We start from the raw sequence: 21,401 nt of genomic DNA on the forward strand, positions 1-21,401 counted from the left end.
ATTACATTTACCAAGACCAAAGTAGTATGCCCGGCACGGGAATGACTTAGACCACTGGTTTGGGAGCACGAGCTGCGATTTGTGTGGTGTTCAACGTCATTACGAGAACCTCAGCTGGTTCAGGCTCAGTAGCTGCAACTGAAGTCGGGGACAATCAGCGGTATCGAGTGGAGAGTCTCAGTGAGAGGTCGGTTAGTACCGGCTTCTTGCTTAAATACCAAGCGCTTATCAATATCAAGCAATATCAAGGTTTATGAATTCAGTTGGAAGTCATGAGAGAAATCATTGTACAATATGTTAGCTTAATCGGATGAAAATTGCGCCCTCTATAGGCGCAATGTATCTTAAAGGATATATTCAGTGTCGGATTGCCTATTTTTGTTAGGTTTGCAAAAAAATTAACTTTTGCAATAGTATCCATCGGAAAAATATCAATCGATATTCAGTCAAAGAATTAAATATCGATAGTGCCATCGATATTTTGCCAGCTCTACTATTTGTTCTAAGAAAACTTTCGTTTTGCTAAATACACCTGCGTACATAACAAATACGTCATGGCAGTCGGTGGTACGTACCGGATTGACCCCAAGTGATCATTCATCGGCAAGGGCTGCCGCCTCAGTGTACAACACACTGCTACAACAAAAAAGACGTCAATTTCTTATGTGTATGACCGCCGCTACTTTATACGAAAACAGCTACTACTTTTGATACTAAAAATGCCAACTTAATAACCATCTCACCACACAACAATGATAAATTATTTTTTTCATTTTACGTTAGAAATCTCTAATGTCTTTGGTCATTTCTAATAAAACCACGATATGGAAAAAGTAAAACAATTATAATAACTCTCTCCGCGAAGCCAACGCTCTTCATTCATGAAAGTTCATTCATTTTTAAGACGTTCACGTTTCCAAGTCGACGATGACGATGTTACATCGACAACAAAATGAATGTAGGTACATACAAAACACTCGAGCGCGGTACGGCATAGCACATTCCTCATATACATACATATGTGCATACTTATATCCCCAAAAATATTATAACGCTGGCAAACGACGATTGAAAGTACTGTTACGTCGTGTGGTAAAGCCCTCTAGACTAGACTACTCCAACGGTGGTCATGATGATCATGATGATGACGACGAAAACGACAATGACGATGATGATGATGATGGTGGCTGGTGGTGGTGTTTATTTTTATTTTCGCATCATAATTAAGTATAGCATTGTGTGTGCGTTTTTGTTTTGTTTTTGTGGTGGCCCAGTCCGCTTTGATTCTTAAGATAGAGTGAGTCATGCCTTGACGCCGCTAGCTCCATGCCACACCAACCAAACACACATACAACATATGTATGTATGTAGCTGTATACATATATATAGGAAGAGAGGATGAAGCAATCGACCTATTCCTCATACTTCATTTTAGCGAGGTATTGTATTAGTTTTTTTTTTCTTGTTTTTGTTATAAACAATAGTCAAGAGGAAGAAGAAGAAAAAGAGTCCACCACCAGCAGCAGTAGTAACAGCCCCAGAGCATGAGCAATGTTTCTTTCATCGAGTCTTTGGCTAAATTAACATTGGACATGTCATAAATGAGTTGGAAATTATATTTGTTTCCTATGACTTTTTCATATGGCAGAAGAATTCTTAATAATATTTACATGACTATGGATCGTAAATAAACTTCTCAATATAAATTGAGTGAGGCTTCGTTTATTTCTGTTGAATGATATATTGTATATAAATAATACAAAGCACATTATGGTCCCCCCCAATTTGGCATAAAATATATGTAGAATACGAAAGTGGTACAAAATTTCAACAAAAGAAGCAATGATATTCCAAGAATAAGCTAGAATAGAATCGTTTTATATGGAATTCGCAAATGACATATAATATTTATAAGTAATTAGATGACAAGTTCCAATCATGCTAGAAAAAAATTGCCATGTTTCCGATGTAGTCTTCGTCATTTGATTCAAAGTAAAGTTATTCACCATTGTTGTTTCATTCACTTCTCTTGGGGTACCGCAAACATTCATTATCTACAGCGGTCAAAAAAAGTATTCATCATTAGCAAAATTGATAATAAATTCACTTATTTTGGGTAATTGAAGAAAATTTAAAGTAAACAAATAATGCAGTTTTATGCAATAGTTTATTTTTCGTAATATGTTTTAAAATAAATTCAAAAAATAAATTTAATTAGCGCAAAAAATGCAATTTTATATAATAACACCAAAAACAGAACAAAAAAAGTATTCATCATTGATGTGCTATCATCAAAGTCAAATTCAAATATTATTTGGGAATCCCCCTTTTCTGTTTTATTTAGTAAAGGAGGCTTTGCCCTTGACAGCAAATATTTAATTTCATTGAAAATATAGTTTTTGTCAAAATGGGTCGTAAGCAAAACGAGGTTTCTGATGAGGTAAAAGTTTTGATAATAAAACACCACAGGAATGGTTTAACTCAAAAAACTATCAGTGAAATATTAAATAGACCACGATCTACTATACAATCCATCATCAGAAAGTGGACAGAAACGAAAACTGTTGACAATAAACCAAGATCTGGTCGACCAAAAGCACTTTCAGTTGGAGATGTGCGTTGGCTAGTGCGGCAAGTTCAGAAAACTCCGAAGACAAATGCGACCATTCTTCGTAAAAACACTATGGAATATTTAGGGAAGGAAGTTACTACACAAACAATTCGAAATACACTCAAAAGGCATAGTTACAGAGGAAGAACTGCACGTAAGAAGCCCTTTATAAATAAAATAAACCGAGTGAAAAGGCTAAACTTCGCAAAAATGTATGTAAAACAGCCCGAATCATTTTGGAAAACAGTCATTTTTGCAGACGAGAGCAAGTTTAATCTTTTTGGGTGCGATGGAAAGGTCATAGTGTACAGAAAATCAAATACAGAGCTTGAAGAACGAAACACAGTTGCTACTGTAAAACATGGTGGAGGTGGTTTAATGGTTTGGGGGTGTATGGCGGCTTCAGGAGCGGGAAATCTTGAAATTATTAATGGAGTAATGGATCATAAGTATTACATTGACATTTTAAAGAGGAATTTAAAAGATAGTGCTGTAAAACTTGGGCTTGGTAATAACTTTCAATATTATCAAGATAATGACCCCAAATATTCTGCTTTAAATACCAAGATGTGGATGCTGTATAACTGCCCCAAAGTCATTAAAACTCCTCCTCAAAGTCCCGACTTGAACCCAATTGAACATCTTTGGGAACATCTCGAACGCAAATTGAGAACGAGCAATTTTTCGAGCAAGAGTCAAATGCAACAGGTGATAATGGAGGAATGGACTACTATAGACCAAAATATTACCGCTAAATTAGTCCAATCGATGTCAAACCGTTTAAAAGAAGTTATAAGACGCGGTGGTCGAATAACAAAGTATTAATTTTTTTAAATTATGTTATTTATTTTTTTGTTTTTTTGCAATGATGAATACTTTTTTTGTTTAATTTTTTGTGTTCAGCTGTAAAATGGCCCTTTTTGTTCCAATAAATACTATTTTTTTCTTTAAAAACAATGAAATTGTGTACATATATATCACACAAGCACTACTGCATCATTAGTTTAATATGTTTTTATTCCAATTGTCTTTTGTAGACTTATTAAAAAAAAAAACATTGAATGATGAATACTTTTTTTGACCGCTGTATGTATTTATTCATTTCGACAACAAAGGGATTTTTAAGGTCCATAAATACTATGTATTACAAAATGTAAGGAAGTGGGGCTTTTAGGATAAAAATTTTAGGTATGCAGTGCAAATGGGCTAGCCGTGTATTTTTGATATATAATAAAAAAAATTGATTTAATCTAAAAAAAATTTGTATTTAAAGCCATTGACGAACGCCCGTGTAACACTGTGGAACGGCGAAACCATCGCTAGGACGACGGAAATCCTATGGAGTGTTACGGATCGTGCGAAGACGAGGCTATTAAGAGAAAGTAAGAAGGAGGTCAGTATAGCTTTCGGTATCATAACGGGACACATAGGACTACGATCTCACTTATGCAAATTAGGTGCGGCAAGTGATAGCATGTGGGGAAGATGATGAGACACTGAACAAACATCGGTACTTAGGTGGGTATATAATGTAATACATACATAACAATTAAGTATTTTGTACGTAGCAGGAAGTTCCTGACTTAGATTTTCGTTGTTCGTGATTACTTTTAGTACTTAAAGTAAGCCAATTACGCACAGTAAGTCGTACTAAGCCATTACTTTGTATCTCCATAGCGGCATGGAGCGGATTAGCATCTTCTTTTCAAGCTAACCTTACCTAATTCATTGATTGTTTATTTTTAAGCCAGCTGCCAAACAGCAGAATCTTCTATTAGAGTTTATTCACCATACTACAATACATATACTCTCTATTGTGAATGGTAGCTTAACAGCTGCGAAGTTCAAAATTGAATTATTTTAAAGCAAAGCCTAGTAATGACTTCGACTTTTAACACAAACAGCTGTCAAAACGCACTATAAAAAATGGCGACCAAGATAATGCGAACACATTCCGTACAAGTGATACTGAGTTCTATGAGCAAAATAGTAGCGACATGTCGCTGCATCAGGATAAATTTTGCACAATTTTAATAACAAATATAATTAAATGCTCACGAAATGGGCGGAATAAACTATGTTCCAGTACTGTTTTTTTTGCTGTGTGTTGTTGTTTTATATTTTTGTGTTCTGATAAAGCAAAGAGCCCTTCGGTTTTCGCAATATTTTAATAGGCATTTACGGTGTGATTGAAGTCAATACTAGGCTTTATGTATAAAATTGATTGAGGCAGACTTCACATTTAGTGATACTCTTTGGAACCAGAAGTGGGCATTGTAGTTTCTTTTAGTGATCGCTCCTTTTAGTTCCGTTCGACAAAAGGAACTAGTTCCTACCTGGCAAACAGCAGAACATTCTCCTTGAGCTTGTTCACCATATTACAAATAAATCCTATTGCGAATGTTTAAAACCATAGACAATCATTTGCATCTCCATCGATTTAGAACCTTTGAAGCAAACTTTACTTATCTTGTTATTTTTGTAGGCACAATTTCATGTAGAGGTGGCGATCCTCGTCAAGCTCCAGTAGGTGAGGAAGCTCGTTTCGGTGCAAAGGAACAAGATGGCCATTGTTAACTTAAAGGCACCAATTGTCAAATCGAGCATCATAGGCACTAAGTATTTGTGCAAGATCAGGTAACGCCCAGCCTCTCACTAAGACTCTCCGCTCGATACCGCTGATTGTCCGCGACAGCCTTTGCAGCTACTCCGTATGGAGCATTTCACCATCCATAACCTGTACACGCGGCCAGTCGCTCGCTAAGCTTCTCCTGACAGTAATGAACACCACACAGATCGGACCTCATTGCTTCAGCCAGTGTGGTGCTTCCCGTGCTGGACTTTACTTGAAACTGATCTTAATAGTCTTTTGTAGAAGATAACTGTATGCATCGGCCATTTTGGTATCATTCACATTTGTGCGTGCTGCACATGTATTTTTGATATACATTGGCACAAATAAGTCTACATTTCGTAAATGCCATCTACGTAAATTAATTGTTAAGCAATGAGGATATGAGTTTACCCAATAATTGTAACTAATTATTAATTTGCTTATCAAGTATTTTTAATAGTTATTAGACAATGAATTAACTGATTACACTGAATGTAATCATTATTTATGTACTTTCATTCAGAAATAAATTTTTCTGTATTATTTTTTCCCCTCCCTATCCTAAGTTATTTAAATATAATTTTAATGGAGTAGTATGAATTATTGCTATCTTCTCGTTACTACATTAGGCCTTGTTTGGCCTAATTATAGAACCAATAAATTGAAATTGAATTAAATTAATTATATTTTTGGCCGTATGGTATTGCATTAATAAATGAAAATTTATTTCATAAAACTAGGAATCATGGAGAATAATTTAAGCAACATTCCATTCAAACCAAAAATTTCGCTATGTGAAACGTGTATGTAGACTTTTCTGCACCAATGTACTTATCTATAAATGTTTATGTGAAAGCCAGCTGACAAGCAGCTGAATACTTGAGCTATTCACCATAATACAAACAATTCCTATTGTGAATGGTAGTTAAAAATTAAAATTAATCGCATATCCTTGAAACTTTGTGGATACAAAAATTGAACTTTTGTCTCGATATTTGACAGCAAATTTCAAATAAAGTTCCCTTGGAGAAGTTAATGGAATAGTGGAAATATTTTGAAAGTTCTTGACACCAGGGGCCGAATTGCCGTACAATTGATCGAGTGCGCTTTCGTATCGATTAAAATTTCATCTCGTGCTTAATGGGTGTTATACCACTTGTATACAAATTATTATGCCCAAGTTTTTATAAATATTTCTCGATTTAAATATTCGCGTCCTTAAATTTAAAAAATTCCCCTTCAATTATGAGATACATAATTCACAATAGAGAGATTTTTAACGATTTTACTCATTCAATGCGGTATGCGGTAATTCCGTCCCAGATTTTAAACGCGAGCCTTCGAGATAAGTTTTAGGTGTTTGTTCAGGTATTGTTTACTGGTATCGTTTACAGTGGTATTTTGCAAACGACACCACCGAAAAGGTTAGCATGTGTGCATATAACGTTGAACGCCTAGGTTGGAAACCCGACGAGACAACACATCCGAGAAAAAAACAATCCCATGACAGTGATTATATGTACCGGGTTGACCCGATGGAGTTCTTCATCGACAAGGGTCAGCCTCAGTGTACCACACACACTGTTATAACAATAACAACATGCGGAAAAAATGTCTGTTAAGGTTATTCCCTCACAAAGGCTGGCAATATTTATGGGGTCTTTGACCATATAAAACTCTTGTAAAAAAATATTTCCCTCAGCTCTCAAAACAGCGTCAACTTAAGGCTTAGGCTCAACCTTAGCTCTGATCGATTATTAAAAAGTATCAATTCTCCAGGCTGAGAAAGGAAGTTCAAAGAAAACATAAGCAGTGCGGTTATCTAGAATGGGGTCCGGTCCTAGCCATCATGTTATATGACATGAATATATTTAGGTATAGTATTTAACAGCCAGAAGGCAAATCAAAAGAACTATTATTAAATTACCTTTAAAGTGCTTAAGAACCCATGCAAATTTGTTTGATTTTATGTTTTAATTTAAACAATAAAACTTGTTTATAGAATTGATTAGCTTATGTTATTATTCATTAAAACGAAATGTATTGTACATATATAAATAAAATACAAGCAATCCATCAAAACTTGAGTGTTGTGATTCAGCTCCTGTACTTTTTTTTTGCTAATTTATATTCTTATTCAAAATTCAGTAAAATTTTAATGTGAATCATACGTGCGGATTTTAAAATGACGTCATGCAAGTCGTCCGTTAAATGATTAGCTAAAATCCTGTAAATGGTCAAAGCATACAAAAGAAATGGAAAATACCGCGAGAATTTTTACATGCGTCATATTTGATCTTGGAATAATGACGTGATGAGAAACAAAACAAACAATTATTCCTAGATGAAATTAAGTCAAATGGTATCCAGGTAAATACTTGCTGTTGTTGCTGTTTTTCATAGCTTTGTAAGAGTAAGTTGTAGTATGTGTCATAACGAATGGTTTAACTTAAAATCGGAAATGATATTAGCAAAAGGAATTTGCGTAGATTATTCTTTAAATCAAAAATTGCCGCATATTCATTCTGGGAAGGGGTACAAAGAACTAGGGAAGAAATGACGGACAACTAAATGAAATATCTCCCTGGAATAAACGGCTGTTGTAGGATTGAGAGGCCGGGCAGCACCGGCTCTTGTGCAAATACTGAGTGCCTATGAATCTCGATATGTCTAGGCGAGTTATTAGCACATTTAAATAACCAATGGCCACCCTGTTCCAGCGGCGATCGGCCCTTCGGACCGGAATAAGCTTGCCCACACACAAGAGCTTGTCGACAATCGCCACCTCCACATGACATAATTGAGTGCTGCATGATTCAAATTTAAACTCAGTGATAAGGGAACCTTCTTTTTACGCCGAGTCCGAACGGCTTGTCACTTAAAAGCGACACTTCTTTTTTGAAAAGTTTTACATGGCTGAAATAATCACAAAAGTTGCTAGCATTTGGTGAGGGAATAACCACCACTGAGAAATGTTTTAAGGTGCACTCGCCGGCGGGATTAGAACCCGGGCGTTTGGATGCGATAGGCGGACATGCTAACCTATGCACCATGGTTTTTCGTGCTATAAAGCCTGTGTTCAAATCCTGGCAACAATCAGAAAACCTTTTCGGTGGAGGTTATTTCCTCCCTAATTCTGACAATGTGTAAAACTTCTTTAGTATGTGATTTCGCCCGGCGGTGCACCGTACGGTCTTGACTTTCGAAAGGTGATCCCTTATCATTGAACTTAAACTTGAAGTAGACAGCACTCATTGATGTAGATAGGTATCCCCCCCTAACCCTGTTGTTATGTGTGTTTGATGGTAAATTTCCATTTAAGTGCATTGAAAACTTAAAACAAAAAACGAAACCCCATCAAGCGGAGGGATATGCTTGAAAAATGCTTGGGAATGAACTTCTAAATGGGCTATACATTCAAACTAATAAGTATTGTTAGACAGAAGCATACACACATTTTGACAAGAGAAAGATGTTCAGAGATACGACTTGGTATTAAGTGGATATCCATGTCTCTAAATTGATATAGCCTGGTTCTTAATGTCCAAAATGTCATAAGCATCAATCGCAAAATGTGTGTAAACGGCTACAGGTTGAACGCCTTTCTTGGAGACTAACCGCCCCTGAAGTTATCCTCCCTCGGCAGAGAAAAGTAGTTCTGGCTAAACTAAGCTTGGCAGAGGCGGCCCCCTTAATTGCTATTGGGCTAATATAGCTACAAGAATTAGCCGTTCATTTACCCAGACAACCGTACTCGACTTACTACCAGATGCCTCTGTAGGCAACGCAACCAATTCGCAGAGTTCTTGGACCTAGATATTAAGCAGAATCTTGACAAACATGAAGACGCAACTTATTGATATAACAACAACTACAAAATGTCTATAGTTTTAGATAAATATAAAACTTCATTTTGATGATGGGCTCGTACTATGAAAATTTTGATTTTCAGAAAGAAAAAAAAAATTAATTTTAGAAGTTCGAGTGCTATTAATTTTTTACTTTTTAACTTTTTTCTCGTATACATACCATAAACAGCAGGACTACTACAACTCCTCGTCAGCGATGGCCGACTAGACGAGGAGTTTGATTCCTCCTCAGCACAGGGGGTATCCAGGTTATCTTTCGATCTTTTATTACCGTATTCTGAAAAAAAGCAAAAAAAAAACAAAGAATTTTAGCATAGTCAAGTTTGCAGTCAAGTAGTAGACAAGATGTAAATTTTTGTGGCCACATTTTATTTTAAGGAAATAAAACATGTTTGGTGGTGTTGGCTAAGTGAAATTGTAACTTGTTGAGTTGATTTGGAGGAAGTTTGTGAGCAAGTATTTGGTGTATACATGTATTGCCATGACGCGTTAACCCAATAGGAAATATTGTCTATTGATATTTGTTGGCTGCACAACTACTCTATCTAACTTAAGGACTCCATAAAAAAAAGTTGCGAAAAATAATCAGCCGGCATAAATTTTTTTGAATTTTTAGCTGTTCTAGTCATTGAGGATGTCATTTTTCCTTTTGTTTTACATTTTTGTTTAATTTTTTAAGAGAATCTTGATTTTCATGGGATCTTTCCGCTTTTAGTTTTCCGCAAGTGACCCACCCTAGGTGGGAATCTTTATCTAATTCTAAATATTTGACTAAAACTACGTTAACTCCAAGAAGTTAAGTTAAGAAGTAAAAAAGAGAGATCGGTTCGTATGGGAGCTGTATCAGGCTATAAACCGATTCGGACCAAAAATCAAATTTCAACCAAATCGGATAGGAACTGCGCCCTCTAGACGCTCAAGAAGTCAAGACCCCAGCTATGTTTATATGACATCTATATCAGGTTATGGACCGATTTCAACCATACTCAGCACAGTTGTCGGAAGTCATAAAAAAGCATCTCATGCTAAATTTCAGCCAAATCAGACAAAAATTATGCCCTCTAGTGGCTCAAGAAGTCAAGATCCAAGATCGGTTTATATGGCAGCTATATCAATCGATATAGCCCATTTACAATCCCAACCCACCTAATAAGAAGTATTTGTGCAGAATTTCAAGCGGCTAGCTTTACACATTCGAAAGTTAGAGGGTTTTCGACCGACAGTCTGACGGACATGGCTAGATCGACTTTATGGGGTCTTAGTGGAATATTTCGAGGAGTTACCAACAGAATGACGAAATAAGTATATCCCCATCCTATGGTGGATGGTATAAAAATGCATACTAAAGACTTGTCTGCCTTTTCTTATTGGGTTATTTAATTAGTTACTTTATTCTAATCATAAATTGATATTTGCCTCGGCAATATCATTGAAGTATAACAAATTATTTACTTTAAACCGTATAGACCTATTTCTTAGGGACTGCATGCCAAAGAAAATGCAAATTAGGTCATGAGCATTCCATTAAGAAATTGTGGCAAACTACTCACATATCAATGATTGCTGTCCGATTAAAATTTAAGTGTCCGCATTTTTATAACCGTGTCCGAACGGCGTGCCGCAGTGCGACTACACTTGGGGGGGAATTTTTACATGGAATAGTACCTAACAAATGTCGCCAGTATTTGGAGGGTTTTATCACCAAAAAAAAAATAAGATCTATTTCTCAAGTTCTTTGCTACATGCTACATATTAAGTAGGCTTTCGTAAGGGTTGGTATTCTATTCTTCTTTCGAAATAGCCGCCGAAATTTGGAAATTTAACAGCAATCAAATGTTGTTTTTTTATCTGCACTTATTGTTTTCTCTATTTTACATATTTGTTCTCAAATAAATAAAGAAAAACGAACCATTGAAACCAATAAAACAAACAAAAATGATGCCGGCAATAGTTTCAAGTGATGCCACTATAATAGTTTTTTGCCAGAGTACTACCTTTCCGCCGTTTTTCAGCCAACGTTTCGCCGACGTTTTTTTTTTATTAGGAGTTTAACAGATTTCCGCTTGAAAAGCTGAACAGAATACTCAGCTTAATTCTAAAACGTCTACAGTTAAATATTTTTTTTTACCGACAATACTATTCGATCCTCATTATAATAAAAAACATACAATTCTGCCCTTCTCTGTACACATACATTCATAAGCATGTGTAGACACAACATTTGTACTCTAGAAAACTATTGCTCATCACAGTATTAGCACATTATCGCATGTCAAAAATGTTTGTGCTACTACTGATTCATAAAATTTGGCCCTGAGTTGTCATCGGCAGTCCACACGAGTTCACATTCATTTAATTGACGATCAGACGACAATCCTTTGGTATAAACGTGTCTTTATAGGGTTATCGAAGGGATTAATGAACAAAAAAACCAAAACAAAACAACAATAAGCGTTGTTTTTGTTACAGGCATGGGTTGCTACAACAATTGAGTTGAAAAAATCATCGCTTATCTTGATAATAATTAAAAAATAGTAATAATAGGTACATTCATTATTGATAAGGCGAGGAAAAATTGATCATCATTGGTTTTGCTAACGCAAGTCCAGATAAGATAATGTATCTTGAGTAAATATACCTCAAAATGTCCTATAATACACTAATAATAATAGAGTACATGAAAATACTTCAATCGAAAACACCCAGCAATAAAATAAATCTATCCATCGTGGTGTTTTACGAAAATTAAATAAAGTTATATTATATAATTATTTTCATAATTGTCATATTCTCCATTTAAGTTTTAGTTTTGACAAATGATGTGGCTGTGGGTTTTTACTCTAAAAGGGGTATTCACATTCCAGTTCTATGTATCAAACATTCTGTTTATTTTTGAGTCAATTAATAATCTATTTTTTCCGTTTTTAAGACCGGTATGGAGCTTTAGCGACATTTTCAGTTTGCTAAGACCAGCTGACAAGCTATGAGGTGGCACCACATGGATTTGAACTATGAGCTCCGATTTGTTTTGTTTTCATCGTCGTAACGAGAAGCTCAGCTGGGAGCTACCGGGCGCATCCACAGGTCGCCCAAAGTGTGATGCTTAGCACATGGAAGAGGTCGCTAGACTGGTAAAAAACAACCCAAATATTAAAGCAATTGAGCTCAGAGGTTAGCATGCCCGCCTTTGATGCTGAACGGCTAGTTTCAAATCGTGGCTATAACTTCAGAAAAAATGTGGCGAACTACGGCAAGCCGTTTGGGCTCGGTAATAAAAAGGAGATCCCTTAAAACTAAGCTTAAACTTGTATGGGACAGTGCATGGATATGAGAAGTATCTCCGTAGTTCCTTATTGGAATTTTCATGGGCAACTTTTGTATTTTTTGCGCTAATTAAAGGCTTTCCAAATGTTTACCCATATTGGAATTGAAACACAGAATCGCATTAATAAAGGACATTGAACAAACTTTTTAAAGATAAACTTTTATTGCTATTCAATGTCAAGTGCGACCATTTTGCCAAGTTCGACAATTTTGCCAACTTGGTGGTTATATATGACGTATAAAAAACATTGAATTTTAGTTTTGCTTTTGTGCGATGTTGTGGCCGTGTGTGTGTTTGTCTAAATATATGTGCAAAACGACGGCTATGCGCGAAGTACATGCACGTATTGAAAACTGCTACAACTACTCTTTATTTTGTTTGTTGTTGTTGCTTTATTTCTTGTGTTTTGCTTCTTTTTTTCTGTTGCTGCCAAAACATTGAAATACCAGTTACAAAGCCACAACAATAACAACTACAACAATGGTAACACAAAAAAATCTACATCAGCTAAACTCGAACTCGTACTCGAAAGGTCGTTTCAAAGCGTTTCAACAGTGTTGCCTACTAACCATAACTTCCACTTTAAGCATTTGGCGCGCAATGGAAGAATCGAAAAAACAAAATCAAAACTTTGGTGAGACGAATGAACTTATGACTCCTCTTCCTTTTTACGAAGGCAGACGACTTTTGGGATTCCTCCGAGACAAAAACAAATACAACAATCGATGACGATGACGACGACGACGACAACCATATTGGTAGCCAACACAGAATGAACAAAAATAACAGCAGCAATAATAATAATTTCACTCATTGATGGGAGAATGACTCACGAAATGTTTACAATTTTCTTATAATGAGTAAACACAACAACAGCAATAAGAAGTAACAGCAACAACGACCGCCTCGAGAAGATGAATGTATTTTGTATTTATTATAATTCCTCTCCTTCTTCTGGCTGAACAGTCTGAGCAAGACATCGTGGCTGATGATTCTATAATAAGTTGTGAGTAATAATTGGGGAGTTTTGCAAACGATCGCTGCTTGTTGATATGCGCAAGCGAGCCGATGACTTATTACGATCACCTGTATGATTAAACATAGGAATTTATTTCTGAAATGCCATTAATGAAGGCTTACACTCAGGAATTCCGCCATGACTAATATATTGTAATGTAATTAATTTGTTATTAAGCGATTCATCGCCTATATTGATCGATGATTTGTTCTCACTAAGGGCTCAAAATGAGAGGGATGCAGGGCAATGCTTGTTTATTGCAAACGCAATATGGCTACATTCGTCAATAAAAAATTCCTAGTTTCCCCTGAATAACAAAAAGACAGCTCCACAGATACACCGAGTAGCAGCCTTCATTACTTTGACAAGCACGGAAAATTAACGCTGACGTCTACTTTTGTTACGTCTATAGGAGCCCCATGAATGATATGAAATGAAGGTGTGAAGCGGGCGCGCAAGGGTTAGACGACAGACTATTTGACATAATTATATTGCGCGATGCTTTTTTGTGAGCACTTACACAGTTACAATTGACGGTACTTAATTAATTTTAAGCGAAACTCAAATATCTTCCGAAAAATATATTCTATATATACGCAAAATTGCAAAACTTACCGACTTTGGTGATTGGCATAAATCTTAGCAATAGACACGGCGATTCTCTCTTTATCCGCATTTTCATTTCACTTCAAATATTGTGCTATGACTCACGCTAGCACCTTCTCCCTCACTCTCGTTGTTTAGGTCTCTTTTTTTAATGTTTGCTTTATTTTCGTTGCGTTGTTGAATCACACATAAGCACACCACATATATACACTCGTCGTTGCCGTCGTAGCAGAGCACACTCACTCACGTATACACCGTGTTGTTTTTTTTTAATATGTATGGATGTATGTAGATAAGGTACGTACGTTCGTCGTACTACGTAAGTTCAGTAAAAAAAAACGACTAAAGAAATCACTTGAGTCAATCAAGCTTGATTTAAAATGAAATATTTTATATTTTCTTTTCGATTATCAACAACAAATTTATAGTTTTGGAAAGGGAATTGGGAACGAGGAGGTGGGAGATTATTTTAACCTCTTCTTTTTCTTCCACTATTGTGTTTTTATTTGTATTTTCTCCACTTAATATATAATCCTTGCTTAGCAAAAAAAGCAGCAACGGTCACTTGTTGGACACGCGAACAATTTAGTATTTTTTTTTTATGGTTATAATAACTAATCTTCTCATTCAATTGTTATGTTTAGCCCTTTGTTAGGACTTTGAAATGCGTGGCCAATTTTTTCTTTTTCTTTAATTATATTATTAGTGTGTTGTCACTTGACGCTTTTTAGTGTCTTATTGTATTTGGTCAACTAAAGGCACTTTTGCAATTGATTAAATGATTTGCTTCTCACTCAAAAGTTGATTTTTATTTGTGTACATTTATTTCTTCAAGTTAGTTTTTTATTTATTTGTAAGCTCAGGCTTTCTTGTTTTCATTTATTTACTTCATTCGCGCTTCAAACAGTCCCAACCAATGTGTAAGACATTTTGGAATGAAATGATATTTTTATTTATCAAGTATTTCTGAGGGATCTCAAAGTCGACTTTCAACTTATCGACTAGTCGACTTTGAACTAATCGATTAGACGACTTTTTGTGTAAAAAAGTCGAAGTCGACTTTCATTGATAAAAAAAAAGTCGAACAATCGATTTTGAAGTCGACTAGTCGAAAACACAGACATTACAATTAAGAATAGAGTTTACCAACTCCAGAGTTGGTTTGGATTTTAAATTTTTTTCACTTATTGTACCTTTTCATAAAACTTTTGATCTTGTGGCTGCTACACATGATACATGGTACATTAAGAGGTAGCGTCATTAGCAGAACAACAAATCTACCTCCAACGAAACTACCTTGAGCAGCAAATGCCTTAAATTGAAATGTCAAATTCATCAAATGTTGTTGTTGTAGCAACATTTTCATGTGAAGGTGGCAATCCTCGTCATGCTCCTTTAGGTGAGCAAGCGCATTCCGGTCCAAAGGACCTATCGCCGTGGGAACAGGTTGGCCATTGGTTATTTAAAGGCGCCAATAACTCGCCTTGTCATATCGAGCATTATAGGCACTCAGTATTTGTGCAAGAGCTTCTCATCACAGCTATGAATACCACACAGATCGGACCTCAATGTTCCGGCCTATGTGGGATGTGTTCAAATGTGTTCTATATTTGTTTTATTTTATATTTACGTCTCCGTGAGAGGCCGGGTGGCACCGGCTCTTGTGAAAATATTGAGTGCCTATGATGCTCGATACGACAAGGCGAGTTATTGGCGCCTTGTTCCCGCGGCATTGGTCGTATTGACCGGAACGAGCTTGCTAGCCTATAGGGGCTTGATGAGGATCGCCACTTCTTCGTAGGCAAATATGCCTACGACAATGACAACAACAGAATAATCTTATTTTGAAAATTTCGCAATCTTTTGACAAAAAGTCAAAGTGTCTACTTTTTGCAAAAGCCAACTTTTTGCAAAAAAAGTCAAAATTTTAAAAAATCGATTTTTATTATTTTGATAAAAGTCGAAAAGTCACATTTTTTTCCCAACTTGGGATTCCTAGTATTTCTTTTACTGCAAAATGAAACAAATTAACTTTTTGTTTTGGATAGGACGTTAAAAACAATTTTGCGCGAAGGAAATGTTGTTTTACGTCGACTTCCGACTAATCGATTAGTCGACTTCGACTTATCGATTTTTGTGTAAAAAGTCGAGGCCGACTTTCAATGAATGAAAAGTCGAATAATCGACTTGGCAGTCAAAAAAAATCGAAAAGACAAAAAATTTAAAAAGAAGTAAAAATGAATTTAGTTTCATGTCGATTTTTGCCGCCGGGCCTTTACCCCAAAAACAGACTTCGGATTCGTGTTTCTGGGGTTAACCCACATCTAGACACCAAATTTCAGCGAAGTCGGAGGTGCGTCCTATAAAGTTCGCTTGTGCCTTTTCGTATTATAATTACACTCAAGTACTTACATTTGAACTTCTGTTTAAACTATTACTTTAAGTAATCAAGTTAGTATTCTATTCGATTGTTCCTGAGTAGAATTCGAAAAGCTGATACACGATTTTGCCTCGTTAACAAATGCATCAATAGGTCTGTTCGCGTACTTTTCCAGTAAAAATTTCCAGTAGTGTAAGAACAGCCCTTACTCGTTTTTCCTATTAATTTACACTTGATTCCAAAATAAAAACTGTCGAACAAAAATTTAGTCATTCATTTTTGCGGTAATTCAGCCGCTGATTTTGCTCCCATACAATCCAATCTTCCGATTTTGTTTCTTAAGCCCCTTAGAGCGCAATTCTTATTGCAGCTGGCAAAATATCGACGGCACTATCGATATTTAATTTTGTGACTTAATATCGATTGACATTCTTCCGATGGATACTATCGCAAAAGTTAAATTTTAAACGTTAAAAATGGGCAATCCCACACTGAATGTATCCTTTAAAATACATTGCGCCTATAGAGGGCGTATTTATCATAGGATTAGGCTAACATTTTGTACAATGATTTCTCTTATGACTTCCAACTGACTTTATTAATCTTGGATTTATTTGGTCTGTGCATTGATTTTCTATATAAATCGAACTCCTGATTTTTACTTCCCATTTTCGTTTGAAGAATAGGTGATGGGAAATTAACGATAGTATCGATATTTATTATTAAAACTATCGAAAATATCGAATTTTGCGAATATCGATAGTTTACCAGCTCAAATTCTTATCCGATTTGGCTGAAATTTTGCGTATTAACTTTTACTATGGTCTTCAACATCCAAACCAAGTACGGTGCGGATCGGCCCATAACCTGATATAGTTTCAATAGCAAAGCAATTCTTATACATTATCCTTTGTTTGCCTATAAAGAGATATCGGGCAAATAATTTAACAAATGCGATCTATGATGGAGGTTATATAAGGTTCGGCCCAGCAGAGCTTAGCAAGTTTTTGCTTGTTTAAAATAGTTAAGTTTCTCTGGAGGCCACCGTAGCGCAGAGCACGGTTGGGTCCGACTCCTGGCGAGAACATCATAGAAAACTTTCAGCTGAAGATATTTCCTCCTAATGCTAGAAACATTTGTGAGGTACTATGCCATGTAAAACAGATGTCTCATTTCGGCACGCCTCTTATCATTGAGCTAAAAACTTGAATCGGTGATCACTCATTGATGTGTGAGAAGTAGGCCATTGCTTCTCAATGGAATCTTCATGGACAAATTTGCATTTGCAAGTTTCTCTTGCGCCCCCTGTATTTAATGAAGAAGATGTTGCTGATGTCATAAAAAGTCAAACCATAAAATGCTATTGGGCCTCGTGGAAAAATCTTGATGAATAAATTTGATAAAAATTTTAAATTGATTTACTATTAATACAAAAAGTAGATATAAAAGTAGTTTTATAAATACAAAATTTTACAATGTTTCCTGCCCATAGTTCCCACTTATAGTAAGTTGTACAAAAAGTTATACTATATATTGGGTTGCCCAAAAAGTAATTGCGGATTTTTTAAAAGAAAGTAAATGCATTTTTAATAAAACTTAGAATGAACTTTAATCAAATATACTTTTTTTACACTTTTTTTCTAAAGCAAGCTAAAAGTAACAGCTGATAACTGACAGAAGAAAGGATGCAATTACAGAGTCACAAGCTGTGAAAAAAATTGTCAACGCCGACTATATGAAAAATCCGCAATTACTTTTTGGGCAACCCAATAGATTAAAATAATAAGTTAGTTCACTTTGTCCAAAGACTTGTAATGATCTCCATTACTTAAGGAATGCTATTTTAAGGTACTGCTTAAAGTATTTTAAAAAATTATTGCATTTAAGGCCAAAACAGAATGAGAGCGTTGAGCTTTGGTTTTAAGCGTCGCGTTGCAAAAATGCAACTCTGTACAAAAATCTCACAAAAGCAACATGGAAAAGTCAAACACTTTACAACTTTGACGCTTGGAAGCGAGCTTCATTCTGTGCTGCCACACTTATTTTTTTCAAGTTGCTTTTTTAACATTTGTTTGCAGAGTTGCATTTTCAACGCGACCCTCCTCAATGCGCTCATTCTGTTTAGGCCTTAAGAGTAGCTTTGTATAACGCACCTCAATGCATACTTGACTAGAAAAATCCTTGTAATTCTTATTTCTGTCTTTGAGCAACTTCGTGTTTGCTGGGAGGCTCCCAACCTCCAAATGCCGCCTCTAATGCTCCGGCAATTTGAATGCACAATTTGTCATTATAGGGAGCGGCTATTATTTGAAATCCAACAGGCAATCCCTGATTGTCCAAACCCATGGGTACAAATGTGGTTGGTAGGCCCAATATGTTAAATAACAGAGAATAATCAACAGCCCATTGGGCCAGAATAGAGGTGTTATGATGTATAGCAGGTACAGGGAATGCAGGGAAAAATAGAACACCATTATTTCCAAGAAGATTCTAAACAGGAAAAACAATATACATATATATACAGCTATTATAATAGTAACACAGTGCATGGCAAATGTGACTTACTATAACTTCTTTTTTCAGCTCTTCACCTTTCTGTTTGTATTTTGCCACTTTTTCTTCGGAGAACATAAATGCTTGAGTACGTCTCAATAGTTCAAATGTTAAACCTTCTTTAGTATACTGAGAACCATTCCATATACTTTTTGTTAACTCATAAAGCAATTCCTTTAGACTGGCATTATCGTTTAAAATGTATGACATTTTCTTTAGGCGGGCAATACCACTAAAACTTATTTCGTTGGAGTCATGGAATCCCTTGATTTTAGCAATCTTTGTCTGCAGACCGGACTGTTGAAGATATTTGACTGCCTTTAGTATGGCTATTTGTATGTCAGCCATGACACTGTGGTGCAAAAATCCATTGAGACCATCAAAACCAAGTGAGTAATGGACCTAATGGAAGATAAAGCAAAAGGGAATGTTGAAAAGGCTATCAATTACCCAACTGTATCCCACTTTTTCTTACCTTTATCTCTTTGGTGTCCACAGCAGATGCAAAGCCCAATTTGACAGAATTTTCTCCAGCCATAACATGTAAAAGTAGGCTCAAATCAGAGCCAAATCTTGTTATTATGCCCGGCTGTAAAAATTGAGCACATTCAGCCTCAGCGGAGGAGGGGAAAATTCCATTGATGGGTATAAGACCCCCGGTTGGTTTGTGACCAAAAACCCCATTAAAAAGACTAGGAATACGTATGGAGCCAGCAATATCGGAGCCTATGCCAAATAATGTGGCACCACTTCCATTTAAAGCGCCCTGTTAAGAGAAAACAAAGTTCAATAGCCGTAAACTAAAGATTTTCTGTACTAACCTCTCCACCAGACGAACCACCACTACTTCTGCGAGAATCGTAGGGATTTAAACATCTACCATTGGTATAGGAAGTGGTTTCAATGCTAAAACAATACTCTGGGTTTGCCGAAACCAACAATGGTATTGCACCAGCTAAACGCAAATTTTCCACTGATTCGTTTTCTATTTTAGCCTTTATGCCAACACGCTTTAGGCTACCCACCACATGAGACATGCCTAAGTCAATAATGGTAAAACATTAATGCCGCTTTAGTACGTTATATTAAATTGGTATATCACCTTTAATTCCCACAGATTCTTTTACCGTAAATGGCACCCCCAACAGGGGATATCTTGTGTATAACTGAGATAGTTGACTGTTTGCACATTTGGCCAACAAATCATCGGCCCTTTTGGCTTCGACCATGGCATCCTCAAAACGTTCCTCCACAATTGCATTGATAAGGGGATTCACTTCTTTTATGCGCTCTATATAAGCTTGGACCAGTTGCTGAGATGTTAACTATTCAGTCCAAAGGTAAAAAAAGAACTCTTATCACTTAATCGTTGTAAACCGGTATTTTCTGAAGCTCAGGTGCTAGCTTACTTTTCTATATCTCATTGCAGCGATGATTTCAACAAGTGGCAAAAGCAGAACTTTTTTCTTGATGGGCGGTACTTTTTTTTCATTGCTTTTTCGTGGCAAAAGTACGGTCAATATGGGATAGACGATAATATAGACGATTTTGACTAAAAATTGCAGGAATCTTAATAAGAACTCCATGATTTGGACGGCTGGAATGTTGTGAATTGACTGAATTATTAAAATTCTTTCAGTTCACAATAGAATGACTTTATTGAATCAGCTGGCTGTTTGTTGACGTTTATTTTCTTTCGTTGGGTGGCCAGCAAGACATATTAACCCAGGTAGTGAAAAGCAAACAGCTGAGTGCAATTATTTCTCACGAAGTGCACTATCTGTCAACGAGTTTTGGTTGTGTCCATTAATGTTAAGAACCATAGCAAACAAACAAAGAAAAATGATTTAAACTACAATAGAAACAGAGCTGCTGTTTGTGTTAGATAAACGTCGGTCAGCTTGATGACAAAATGGCGGATTGCACCATATGATTTGTGCTTGTTGTACCATGGCTGTAAATGCAAGTCGGATTTAAACAGGTGGTCTCATGCAAAAAGCTGTTAATAGACGGCCAGGTTTGTTGGTATTAAGATGTCATATTTTTGCTTGTATTCTCTATGTTTTTATCTTCTTTCTCGCATATTCTCTGCTAATGTACGCTCACGTATACACACACGCACGCATATTTCTTTGTATGTGTTGGCAAGACGTCGATCAGCTTGATGACAAGATTGCACCATATAACCTCGTTTACACTGCTCTTTGAATCCGGATGTAAAGGCCCGATCATCTGTTTTCCCTTAAATCCGGATTTTATAAGCAGTGTAAACGGGGTTTTTAATTTTCAACCGATTTGACTGAAATTTTGCACAAAGTGTTCTGTTATGACTTCCAACAACTGTGCCAAGTACTGATATAGTTCCCATATAAACCGATCTCTTGATGTAACTTCTTGAGCCCCTGGAAGCCGTAATTTTTATCCG

The 21,401-nt window shown here is 36.1% G+C and overlaps 2 protein-coding genes and 1 long non-coding RNA gene across 3 annotated transcripts in view; 1 reads left to right on the forward strand and 2 right to left on the reverse strand.

The window, feature by feature from the left end:
• Positions 1-14,982, reverse strand: part of LOC106080374 (dual specificity protein phosphatase 10) — a 30,291-nt gene extending 15,309 nt beyond the window's left edge. The window contains exons 1-2 of the mRNA XM_013241739.2: positions 14,053-14,982; positions 9,255-9,371 (exon numbers count right to left, since the gene is read on the reverse strand). Of these exons, the coding sequence (XP_013097193.1) occupies positions 9,255-9,371; positions 14,053-14,119 (184 nt within the window). The 5' untranslated portion in view covers positions 14,120-14,982. The remainder of the gene's footprint in view (positions 1-9,254; positions 9,372-14,052) is intronic.
• Positions 11,909-12,564, forward strand: LOC106080375 (uncharacterized). Its single transcript, XR_001220181.2, has 2 exons — positions 11,909-11,964; positions 12,024-12,564. It is a non-coding gene; the product is annotated as an uncharacterized LOC106080375 (long non-coding RNA).
• Positions 14,983-18,105: 3,123 nt separating the features above from the next.
• On the reverse strand, positions 18,106-20,619 carry LOC106080359 (fatty-acid amide hydrolase 2). The gene is made up of 6 exons (XM_013241707.2): positions 20,386-20,619; positions 20,079-20,301; positions 19,798-20,015; positions 19,452-19,742; positions 18,989-19,378; positions 18,106-18,913 (listed from the first exon to the last, which is right to left on the reverse strand). Exons 1-6 carry the CDS (start codon positions 20,560-20,562, stop codon positions 18,614-18,616), a joined length of 1,599 nt encoding a protein of 532 aa, XP_013097161.2. The 5' UTR covers positions 20,563-20,619; the 3' UTR covers positions 18,106-18,613.
• Between the last annotated feature and the right edge of the window lie 782 nt (positions 20,620-21,401).

This window comes from Stomoxys calcitrans, chromosome 2, assembly GCF_963082655.1.
Source record: "Stomoxys calcitrans chromosome 2, idStoCalc2.1, whole genome shotgun sequence".
Classification (NCBI taxonomy): domain Eukaryota; kingdom Metazoa; phylum Arthropoda; class Insecta; order Diptera; family Muscidae; genus Stomoxys; species Stomoxys calcitrans.

What these genes read in the sequence shown, in the direction of transcription:
- LOC106080359 (XM_013241707.2), bottom strand. Translation starts at nt 20,562, where the DNA reads ATGGAGTTCTTATTAAGATTCCTGCAATTTTTAGTCAAAATCGTCTAT. An exon ending in CTGCAATGAGATATAGAAAA is followed by an intron (nt 20,302 to 20,385) that starts GTAAGCTAGCAC and finishes TGGACTGAATAG; the next exon opens with TTAACATCTCAGCAACTGGT. An exon ending in GTGGTTCGTCTGGTGGAGAG is followed by an intron (nt 19,743 to 19,797) that starts GTTAGTACAGAA and finishes TTCTCTTAACAG; the next exon opens with GGCGCTTTAAATGGAAGTGG.